This window comes from Vigna unguiculata, chromosome 7 (genome assembly GCF_004118075.2).
Source record: "Vigna unguiculata cultivar IT97K-499-35 chromosome 7, ASM411807v1, whole genome shotgun sequence".
In the NCBI taxonomy this organism is placed as follows: Eukaryota; Viridiplantae; Streptophyta; class Magnoliopsida; order Fabales; family Fabaceae; genus Vigna; species Vigna unguiculata.
The window spans coordinates 1,322,834-1,335,050 of NC_040285.1; the positions used below are offsets into that span (position 1 = coordinate 1,322,834).

At 31.7% G+C, this 12,217-nt stretch overlaps 1 protein-coding gene across 2 annotated transcripts; it reads left to right on the forward strand.

The window, feature by feature from the left end:
- Positions 1 to 3,715: 3,715 nt before the first annotated feature.
- LOC114191020 (BEL1-like homeodomain protein 1) lies at positions 3,716 to 7,920 on the forward strand. 2 transcript variants are annotated; one of them, XM_028080154.1, is made up of 7 exons: positions 3,716 to 3,870; positions 4,127 to 4,236; positions 4,668 to 4,765; positions 5,190 to 5,943; positions 6,131 to 6,504; positions 6,596 to 6,656; positions 6,765 to 7,920. In XM_028080154.1, exons 4-7 carry the CDS (start codon positions 5,227 to 5,229, stop codon positions 7,533 to 7,535), a joined length of 1,923 nt encoding a protein of 640 aa, XP_027935955.1. In that variant the 5' UTR covers positions 3,716 to 3,870; positions 4,127 to 4,236; positions 4,668 to 4,765; positions 5,190 to 5,226; the 3' UTR covers positions 7,536 to 7,920. The 2 variants fall into 2 exon arrangements, with proteins under 2 accessions (XP_027935955.1, XP_027935956.1); XM_028080155.1 differs by lacking the exons at positions 3,716 to 3,870; positions 4,127 to 4,236 and adding an exon at positions 4,333 to 4,559.
- Positions 7,921 to 12,217: the final 4,297 nt, after the last annotated feature.

A 12,217-nucleotide genomic window follows, 5' to 3' on the forward strand; every position in this document is an offset into this window, starting at 1 on the left:
TTTGCCTTTACTCCTTCATCATCACACTCTCCAACTCATCACCATTACCCAATAACAATAGTTACGTCTTCTAATGGCTATTCCCTTCCACCAAAGACAATCCCAAAGTGAGTATCACCAAACAACCTCCAATACTCTTTTGTTTTCTACCTTCACAAAAATGGGTCCACCTCTTAATTCTTTCGTAGAAAACACATTTTAAACTCAACTAAATACCACTATAATTAATTAATTTGAGAGCTCATGAATCTTTCCAGAAAACTCCTAATAAATTATTTAAATAAAATAAATTTGTAAATTTTTTTCTTATATAATATTTATTCGATATAAAATTTAGACAATTCTAACTATTATTTGAAAATTTTAATTTTTCAACTCATTTAAGTCTTTGTAAATGGATTGTGACACTTATGGTGTTATTATTTGTTTTGATTTTCTTTTCTTTGAAAAAAAAAAAGCTCAACTTTTAGTGCTATTAGTTTTTGTTTTTTTTTTCAAAATGAGAAAGAAAAAGTCTTGGCCACACCCATGTTTAAAAAAACAGCTTCGTTGTTTCAACATTTCTCATAGAATTTGACAATATATTATGTATTGTCCCTTTTTAAAGATTCAAATTGACCTATTTTTTTATTTTTTTTTTAATTTCTTTCATGATGATGGAACTGCCTAGATCTTGTTTTTGATGATTGCTACATGTAAGAGTTATGTTCGTACTATTTACACACATCGGTTTCATTTCTCCTTTGCTATCTTTTTCCTGGTCTCTTTTCGACCCATTCTAACAACATTGAATTGTTTATGCAGAAAATCTCAGTCCTTTTTTTTATCTGTGTTCTCTTCTTTTCAGGTCATTTTCTTCAGAGAAGAACTTGTAGTAAGAAAAAGAATAGGACAAAACCATCTCATGATAACATATTGAAATTGATGGAGCACACACACAAAAGGGACCATACCCTAGAAAAAACATAAAAAATTCTCCTTTGATATTTTATATTGTATCAGATTATATTATATATACACTATGATGTGATGAGTAACACGTATATATTTATGTGGCTACTTCAAAATCAACAGAATCGAAATCCATATAGGGGACAACAATATTGTTGTACATGTATTGCGATTTATTGGCTGAGTTGTGTCTGATATAAGGTTAAATATTCAATGACCTGATTATGACGCAAATTAGAAGATTTTTTTTTTCAATCTAGGGTTAATTATAGTTGTTTAATTTATATAATATCATGTCATAGTTCTTCTCCATTGTTTTTTTCTCTAGGGAATATCATATCATATCCAAAGCATTTTGAATTCCGTGTCACTATCATCATGATGATAACCTCCACCTTAGTCTATTCTTGGATTCTATAATGGCTTTACTTTTCTAAATCATACACTAAGGGACATGCATCCAATTATACAGCATAAGTGATTGCTTAATCCAAAGGGAGGAATTTGAACCTTCCAAGTTTCCTTTTGCATTAATTCTCACTTTGAAAAAAATTCATACACGCCCACAAATCTTGCTGAATTTCAACTATTACATTATTGTACACCACCTTAAAAAATCTTTTTATCGTATCTTTTTTCTCAAGGCTTTGTGAGAAATTAACGTGAGGTTGAAGTGTGAAGCATTTTAATTGTAAAGGGGATTCATTTCCATTAGGGTAAGGGTATAGATTCATTAATTATGTATATATACTACTTACTTAAACATTTGCAATTTAAGAGATTTTCATTTTCATTTTATTCTTATTTTGAAAACCCTCATAGAAAATGAAGAAAAAGTAAAGTAGAAAACTTTTAAAGTGGAATAATATATTCCATAAATTATAAAACTAGTCAATCAGTCCTCCACAGAATAAAATAAACCTACTTTTTTTTTCTTTTTTGTATAAGGAAGAAGAAAAAGAAAAGAAGAGCACATGAATTGATGATGCATATATATCTCTTGCTCTAATACTAAAGAAAGATTCTTATCATATGCATTCTGTACATTCAAGTACACCTTGAAAACTATATATGCTTCTGACATGTGAATATTCATTATTTCGTAAGAAACAGGACATGCAGACCCTATTGTTGTGGTTGTAACATGTGTCGTAGGAAGATCCAACATGCTGCATAAAATGTACATTATGAAAAGGAAAACTAACCTGTTTCTTTAATTCCCAGTTGAGTGAGAACAAAAAGTTGTAATACTAGGTTTTGTGAAAGAATCCAAGACAAGTGTATGAAAATGTGAAATAAAGCAATGAGTAAATTAATACTAAATATATTGACATTGATCTCTACGAGAATGACAACTTGATTACAAAAAGGGCCATTCATAGAACCAACTCTATATAGCATATTAATAGCACCTACCACTCCTTTTTTTTCCTTTCTATATCATATGCTACATAATATAATAAACTACATCAATGAGTGTCCCAAACTTCTAAAAATTTTAGTCCTATTAACATCACAGGCCTTTCATCTGTCACTGCTCATTACCACAATAATAGTTACTGATAGAGATTGAGAACTTTTCTGGGATGTGGAAAATAATGGTTTGTTGCTGTTCTTGGTGGATTTAATTAATTAATTAATTAATATTTTCATTCTCTCTGTCTTTCTATGTAAGTGATGGGATTAATTACCTCACTCACACTTCAAAGGGTTATTAATTACTAATTATTTATGTCCAATTCTAGTCAATATAATCCAAGAGAAGAAGTGCACGGTTGAATTACTATGTGCTTATTTCATTTACTTTTTTAGTCTTTGGCAGTCATCAAAGATTATTGGGAAAAAGTACGACAGATTTTGAAACGTATGAGAGAATAAAAATACATAAAAAAAAACAAATTATTAAGTTTAGATTACAATTTTTTCTGATAATGTAAAAGAAAATCGAGAAAGACATATTCACTGATGAATTTAGACAGATTTTCATAGAAGATGAATAACTCAAAATATTCCTAACAATTATATCAGCATTGAATAATATAAAAAAATATGACATTTTTTTTCACCAGTTGTTCTCTTAAGACCTGTTGATGAGGCGTGATATAGGTCGTTTGATGCATGAAAAGCCAAAGTGGGACCAATCACTGAGGGTCATGATTCTTGCATACATCATGCATGCACTCAATTTGGCCCCATTACTTTTCCAACCTCTGCTTTAGTTTTTCCTCTCTTTTTTTTTGTGATCTTCTTTCTGAATTTACAAATTCATGCAATAACATTGGTAAAAGGTTTGAGGGTACCATTCAATATTTCAAGTGAATTTGATTAGAATATTTCTGAAAATAAAAAACTTGGACAAATACATAAATATATGTTTTCAGCTTTTAAAGCATTAAAGTAGGTGTTATGGTGGTTGGTTTTGTGTTCCTTGGCAATTTAATTGCTTTATCTTCAAACTCAGTCATCCAACCACAAAAAATGCACACATAAGTTGAAAAGAAAAAAACATGGAAATTGTGAAAACGACAAGAAGATATTTAATGGAGAAATAAGCAATTGGATCCATCCACCACCTTGTTGTCCATCATCATCATCATCATCTTCTTCCTCCTTTTTTTTCTATTTATTATTTTATTATTACCATTAAACAATGAATGAATTAATTAATTAAGCTTTGTAGAAGAAGACGTTTCCTCGTTTTTCAGCTGGTGGTGACTTTTTGCAACCCTTGTTTACATTATTCATTATATACACATACTTTATTTCTTATCCCAACCCAAACAAGTTTCTTTCTCTCTGTTTCTCTCTCTCTCTCTCTAAGTTCAAAAGTTTCTTAGCTTCTCATCAAGGGCTGCATTAGGTGATTTGAAAAGAGAGGGTCAAATCAATAGAACTTCCCCTGTTTTGATCTGTTCGCAGGTACTTCTCCCGATAAAAGGCCACACAGAGATAAAGAGAAACTAACATGTTTCACTTCACTGTTTTCTTTAATAATGACAATAACCCTTGCTGCCCAGAATTAATTTCAATTTCAAAATTCAAAAAAGAATATTTTTTTTTCAAGAAAAATGTGAATAAATGAGTGGATAATGAGATGAATAAAGATGGGTATCTTTTCCCTCAAGTCTTTTTAACCCCATCTCTCTTCTTTAACTCCTTTTTATTCCACTTTCAGCTGGGGTGGAAGTGCAGGTGATTTGAGTCTGACACAGAGCTTTTCCTCTTGCAACTCAAGGGACTCATAAATCCCAAACAAACATAGATCACACACACATATTGTGACAGGTGGGTAACTTCATGCTTATATCTCTGCTAATGATGTTTTCTACTGTGTTTGCTTTGGTGGAGACTATGTGTGCGTGTGTCTGTGTCTCTCTTTTCTCTCTGTTCATTATAATTGAATTTTTTTTTTCTTCAGCAGTAGTAGTAGTAGTTCAGAGACGATCATGAACCACGTGCACACACAGTCTCATTAATTTCTTTATACAAATAATCAAATCCACCCCTTACCCTTTTCTTTCTCAGTCTCTCTCTCTCTCTCTCACCAAATCTCTTCTAAGTTTTTTCACCTCTTTCGTTTTCAAGTTCTTGACCATGCCATAAAAAGAGTATGCATATAGCCAAAAACCAGTTTCATGTATACCTTAATATGTCAAGTGTGTTAAGTTTTCTGCATAATTCGTCATTTATCTGTGTCTTCTTCACTTTCTCATCAGGATCTTAGAAGGCTAGAAAGTTAGCTTTCAGTTACCAAGAATTGTTTGATGGGTTGATCCAAAATTCACACTCCAAGCCAGATTCGCAACACTGAAAGGTACAGTACAGCTAACTCAAGTCTTGAATGTTAATTTTCATTGTGGGGAAGAGTACGAGGTTTTAAATTCTGGTCATCGTTGTCATGATTTTTGATGTTGTGAAAAATTACAGATAGAAATTGTTGATACAAATTGTGCTTCTGGTTGGTGCCATGAGTTAAATACAGTCAAAATCGCAATCAGACACTGTATTAATCAAACTCTTAGTTATTTTTGTTTCTTTCTTTGTTGTGATGCGTTCTTGTGGGATCGTTATCTTCGCTATTTTTTTACTGTATTACGTTGTGTTGTGATGTGTTTTTATTATGGGATTATTATTATTACGGAGCGAAGTTTCTGTCTTTCTTTTTTTTTTTCTTTTGGGATGTGATTGAAAAACATCAAAGTCTGACACTGACGAAGTTTTGTTTTTCTGTTTTACAGTTTGAACACGTAACAAAGCAGAAGAAAGTTTTCTCCAATGGCGACATATTTTCAAAGTAACCCCAAAATTCAAGCAGGTGCTGACGGCCTTCAGACTCTCGTACTAATGAACCCTGACTATGTCCAATACTCCGACGCGCCGCCGCCACCCCACGGCGGAAACCACTTGTTTCTCAACTCCGCCGCCACCGTTGCCAACAACACCTCCCTACTGAATCTCCCCCACGCGCCGTCCCCTCACACTCAGCAATTCGTCGGGGTGCCGCTCTCCGCCGCAGCTCAGGAGCCGCCGCCGTCCATGCCCCACGACGTCTCCGCCCTGCATGGCTTCCTGCCCCGCATGCAGTACAACCTTTGGAACACAATTGACCCCAACACGGCGGCGCGTGAGGCCCCACGCGCTTCACAGGGACTCTCACTTAGCCTTCACGGTGAGGAGGTGCGCCCATCGTCCTCCTCCGCTTCCGGGGCCTCCAACGGCGGCGGTGTGGCCGGGATTCAGAGTGTTCTCTTGAGTTCCAAGTACTTGAGGGCCACGCAAGAACTTCTTGACGAGGTTGTGAATGTTAACAGCGGAATTAAGGTGGAACAAGGGAAGAAGAGCTTCGAGAAAACTAAGGTGGTTGGAGAATCATCAACCGCCGCTAGTGGTGACGGCGGAGAGGGTAGTGGGAAACGTAGCTCTGAACTGTCTACTACAGAGAGACAAGAAATTCAGATGAAGAAAGCAAAGCTAATCAACATGCTTGACGAGGTAATCTTTTTTATTCCTTCTGTATTTGATCAATAACTAAACAAAGAAAACCACAAAATTTAGACGTCCCTTTGTTTCCAATTAAACTTAATCATTCAGATAATAACCTCTGTTCCAAGTAAAATTTCTTTGTTTTTACGACATGGTTTGTAGCATTGTTTTGACGCTTTGATCTGTGGAATCGAAGGTGGAGCAAAGGTACAGGCAGTACCACAACCAGATGCAGATTGTGACATCCTCGTTCGAGCAAGTTGCAGGGATTGGTTCTGCGAGGACGTACACAGCACTTGCATTGCAAACAATTTCAAAGCAATTTCGATGTTTGAAGGATGCTATAACAGGTCAAATCAGAGCTGCAAATAAGAGTTTGGGAGAAGAGGATTGTTTCGGGGCTAAAGTCGAAGGTTCTAGGCTCAAATACGTGGATCACCATCTACGGCAACAGAGAGCTATTCAACAGTTGGGAATGATCCATCACAATGCTTGGAGACCCCAGAGAGGATTGCCAGAGAGATCGGTTTCTGTCTTACGTGCTTGGCTCTTTGAACACTTTCTCCACCCGTAAGCACTTTCAAAATTCAATCTTTCGAACCCTTTATTTCCACTTCCATGGTTCTTTGTCTTGAAACAAGTTGAGCTTATCTGGTTTCAGCTACCCCAAGGACTCCGACAAACACATGCTTGCAAAACAAACAGGGCTTACCAGGAGCCAGGTAACACCACTGCTACTCAACAACAACTGTGTAAAAGTTTCACCTTTTAAACACTATAAAGATTGTTAGAATGTGGGTTTTGTGTACTGAACATTGGAAACGGAACAGGTTTCAAATTGGTTCATAAATGCTCGAGTTCGGCTTTGGAAGCCAATGGTGGAGGAAATGTACTTGGAGGAGATGAAAGAGCACGAAGTAAACGGAAATGGGTCTGAGGAGAAATCAAGCAAGAGTGGTGAAGATCCTGCGATGAAGGGAGAGAAACGTCCTACCTCTGAGATTGAATCAAAAGGTTCTAGTTCTAAACAAGAGAACAATTCAACAGTTTCAACTTCACCATCAACATCACCACCCGTAGTGGGTAGTGTCAAGAATCAATCAGGATTCAGTTTCATGGGGTCATCAGAGTTAGATGGAATCACACAAGGAAGCCCGAAGAAAGCAAGGAACCATGAAATTCTAGTCTCTCCAAATCGTGCTTCTTCGACGAACAATGAGCAACAGGTTTCAATGGATGAGAGACAGAGCAGGGATGGGTACTCATTCATGGGGAGCCAAACGAACTTCACAAGTGGGTTTGGACAATACCCAATGGAGGAAATTGGTAGGTTTGATGCAGAACAATTCACACCAAGGTTTTCAGGTAATGGTGTTTCCCTCACTCTTGGTCTTCCTCACTGTGACACATTGTCAGGAACACATCAAAATTTTCTCCCAAACCAGAACATTCAGCTTGGAAGAGGGTTGGACATTGGTCAACCAAATCAGTTTGGTGTGTTGAACAATTCCACTTCTCACTCTTCAGCAGCATTTGAGAGTATGAACATGCAGAACCCAAAGAGGTTTGCAGCACAATTGGTACTGGACTTTGTGGCATAAACAAGACATTGATTGAAGGGGACAGATTATGGTTAGTGTAAAGAAAAGAAGGAATTTTACTCTCTAGTATAGGTGTATACCTTGCATAGAACCATTTGAGTTCTTAGATAGCTTGGTGATTTGAAAATATATGGTTACTTACTTGAGTTGTATATTAATTTTGTAATTTTTCAAAATGGGATAGATGGGTTGGTGTCATAAAATTTCAATTGGTAAAGATAGTATATATCTTTGATTTCAGAGTATATGTCATGAGATGTTGTTACCTTGACCTACTTTTGTTTGGGTGGATTTCATAAATCAAAGAAAATGGTACAAGTGGAGCAATATGGTACATTGTCATGGATGAAAACTTATACATACCCCCTTTTCTTTTTTATAAAAATTCCCATTTATCATTCTCATATCTCTATTTATCTTTATCTCAGATGATATATATCATATTATTTCTATTATTAATTTTTCTCATTTGTTACTTTCATTTTTCTATTTTTCTCCTCTTTATCATATTATATATCTCAAGAGATATAATATCATAAATAAATAAATAAATAAACAGTTAAGAGATAACCAAATGAAATGTTAAAAAAAATGGAGTGTTCATGTAGTATTGTTATTCTAATAATTAGATTAGAAGTTCTTATTGTGACAATATTCATTAAAAAAATCATAATATGAATGAAATTAATTTCTAAATGTGTGTAAATTGGAGTAGAGGTAGAAAAAAAATTTAGATGTAGACATAATTTAGGTTAATTTGTTTTAAATCTTAGTATAATTAATTGTGGAATTGAAAAGTAAAGAGAAAATATATGGGTGGGTGGAGATCTATTTTCCAAAAAAAATTTTAGCATGGCAGAAGATATTTCTTCACAAGAATAACCAAACCAAGGGAAAAAATATTGAGAACAATCTTAAAATTTATTACTTAATTATTTAACCATAATACGATTGATGTTACCTTAAATCACTTTATGTTTTTGTATAATAATTTTTAATCTTTTTCTGTGTAAACTTTAATCAGTCCAGTTCTCATATTTTTCGAAAATTCATATTTTTTATTATTGTTATTACTTAATTTAGTATTTGTTTATTTATTTTACGTTTGCATTTTAATCGGTTAAAGTATTATTTAAATGTGAATAATACATATAAGCTTTATTCATTATTTTCAAAAGGCTATATAGACTATAACTTGATTAGTCTTCACTTTCTTCTCGTTAGGGAACGATTTTTAGTTGTCATTATTGATTGTTAAAGTATGGAAATAGAGAAGAAAGTGAAAAAAGATATTCATGGAATTGATAGGATAAGCTGATATAGAGTACATACGAGCAAAAACTTTTAATTTTTATTGTTTTCAACTGAAAATTTTTAAAAAATAAATTTATGATATTTTTATATATCGTTAGACTTTTAATTTTTATTTAAGATAATATTCAAACTCATATGACATAATGACACTTTATAATAGAAATTGTAAAGTTACAGATAAAACAACACCCAACAAAATAATGAAAGATTCGATGCATACCAGTGTTAGGTTTATATAAAAAATTGACAGGATTGGGTTGCACTCAGCGACCCAATAGAGGGCCCTTGCTTCCTGCACCTCTAAAAAAATACCCATGCACCTTCATATAACAAATTTCATCATCGTCTTTTTATGACTATGAGTGATCTCTAAAAATAAAAATAAAAAGTAATTTTATTATTATACAATCCGAAAATTAAAAACCCAATTCAAAAATAAAAAATAACTTCGGATTATACATTCCGAAAACTATTTTATCCTTAACTCTTTTTTCTTTTTTTAACTTTTAGAAGTTGTTTTTAACCTTTGAATTACACAACTTGAAAAAGATAAAAATATATTTTTGTTTTATTGGGGACAAAATTAGAAGTGAAATGGGGAAATTGCAGTGTTAAGTAGTAGGAAAAAGATAAGAATGTGTTGATAGTATTGACCTATGAAGTTTTAACTCAAGTGTAGTAAAGTGTGTGACAAAGAGAAAAGTAGAAGGTGGACTTGGATTTGGAGTGAATAATCCGATGAGTGATTTATTCAAACACCTAGCCGGCGTTTCGGGCCACACACGCTTCAATCAAATAAGTAATCCATTCGGCACGCCATTTCTACATTTTTATTCGTCAACTTTGAAGCCTTAACTATATTGATTATGACATCTAATTATTATCACACAATTCTTAATTCCATCTTATCCACCTTCTTCTCGATCCATTTCATATATATATATATATATATATATATATATATATATATATATATATATATATATATATATATATATATATATATATATATATATATATATATATATATATATATATATATATTATAACTTTTTAGTAAGACTTAAATATGATTTTGGTTACTTATGAAATTAGTTTTTGTTCAAAATTTTGGTCAAATTTAGGCTTTTAATTTTAAAAATGTATGCATTTAGTCTTTTTAACCAAATTTTATTAAGTTTATTTGACGCTTCAAACACGTTTCATGATAGCATTTGAGTTGTGTACACCGTTTGACATTTTTTTCTGCTTCAATGTCGGCTGAGAAACACATTTCAAACGTTAAATAATCAAAATTCGGCTAAAATGACTAAATGCACACATCTTTAAATATGAGAAACTAAATTGGTCTAAAATTTTAAAGATGGACTAATTTCAATTTTTACTAAAAGTTAAGAGATAAAAATATATTTAATCCTTTTATTAATGATATAACTCAAATATTCTTATAACTAAGAGAATTTCACTTATTCAACTATCACACCAATATACAGGAAAGAAAACTGGTTTACATAGATTATAATGCTAATTATATGAAAATAAGTATATTTAAATATATTTGTTACTTTAAATCTATTGTTATGGTACGAATTTGTTTTTAAAATACATGAGAGGAAGACGAGTTTAAAGTGTCATTTGTATTGTATTTTAACAATGTTAGAATATTAGATGTATCGGAATAATCTCTCAATCAAATATTAAGGGAGACGTCAATGTTTTAACTTTAAGTTTATTGAGATAATATCATTTGGATTAATTAGAGTATTTGAATTATCTCTCACTTTTAAGTCTATAATTTTGTTATGTTTTGGTCTTTTGAAATATTTTTCAGACGATTGAACCATAAATATATATTTAAATTATGCTTTATTTTATTTCTTAAATTATTTGAAACTAAATATACCGAATAATTCAATTATAATATTACTGTAATTAAATCTTTTATGATTATAGTATAACCATGTCTAATTAAAATGCATACAAAGTAAGTTTTTTTTTTTTGAAAAATGTTGTGTAATTTGAGATTGTATTACTTGAATTCAATGTCGGGAGAAAGACAACATTTTCAACAAAATTTGTATGACTAATGGAAGAGACCATCATGAATCCCATTTGAAAAACACGCAAACTTTTTCAAAGCCTGTGATGGCAACAAATTGTATTATAGCAAATTATTCGGTAAATTTGGTGAGGAAAATGCTGGAAAATTCAGTTATTAATTTTATTTCCTCAGTTAAACCCTAATACTATATGTCAAATAATTATGCCTTTCTAGACTAAAATATCTGCTAAGTAAAACGGAATAGTGAGTATAGTATCTTAGATTTTACTCGTTAAAGTGTCACATTTTTAAATATTTTTATTTGTATTTAATTATTACTTTCAAAATTTAAGACCACAATAGCTATATTCCCATGTTATTTATATTTTGACCATTTATTCAACCGCAAAATAAATATCATATAAATTTTTCATTAAAATTAAAAAATATTGTATTTTAAATTTAAAAAGAAAATTTAAGAATAAAAAAATATGTAAAACTTGAGTTTGTCTTATCTTTTATGTAATCTATGTGACTGATACATATCCATTAATGTAATACTCATTTTTTTTTAATTGTTATCTCTTTCTCAATCTTATGTCATAGATAACACAAGGATGCATAAACTATATATGGTGTGCAAAACAATCCTTATAGTAACAGAAGTTTGTGGGGATGATATTTACATAATAAATAATTTTCTATACTCTAAGAGTGATTTTTAATTATATCTAACATTTTATTAAAAACAATTACAATTTTTGTGGAGGCAACTGTTCCATTATCAAATAAGGAAGAATATCCTTTGTGTGACGAAATTAAAAGCTATTTTAGACTCGTGACTTGTTCCTTTGTTCTTTTGTATCGTTCAATTTTTTAGTATTGCAAAGTAAAGTAAAGAAAAAAATAATCAGGTAGAAGAAGATGACGTGTTCCATTCTCCATTGTACTTTATTAATTAAATTTAGAGTTAAATATGTTTTTTATCTTCGAGTTTTAGTGAAATTGGAAATTAGTCTTTTTTTTTAATTTTTTACAAATTTAATCATTCATCTTTCAAAATACGTGAACTTAGTCATTTCAACTAATTTTTTTTAAGTTTATCTGACATTTCAAGCGTATTTCATGATAGTATTTGAATTGTTTACACCGTTTGACACATTTTCGCTTCAAAATTAATTCAAATATTATCATAAAATGCGTTTAAAATGTCAAATAAACTTAGCAAAATTTGGTAAGAAGAACTAAATTCACGCATTTCTAAAGATAAATGACTAAATTGGTATAAAATTTCAAAGAGAGACTGATTCTAAAATTCACTGAAACT

Bases quoted from the DNA above. Each gene is read 5' to 3' on its own strand.
- LOC114191020 (XM_028080154.1), top strand. From the start codon at position 5,227: ATGGCGACATATTTTCAAAGTAACCCCAAAATTCAAGCAGGTGCTGAC. The intron at 6,505-6,595 runs GTAAGCACTTTC...ATCTGGTTTCAG, and splicing joins TTTGAACACTTTCTCCACCC to CTACCCCAAGGACTCCGACA. The intron at 6,657-6,764 runs GTAACACCACTG...GAAACGGAACAG, and splicing joins CAGGGCTTACCAGGAGCCAG to GTTTCAAATTGGTTCATAAA.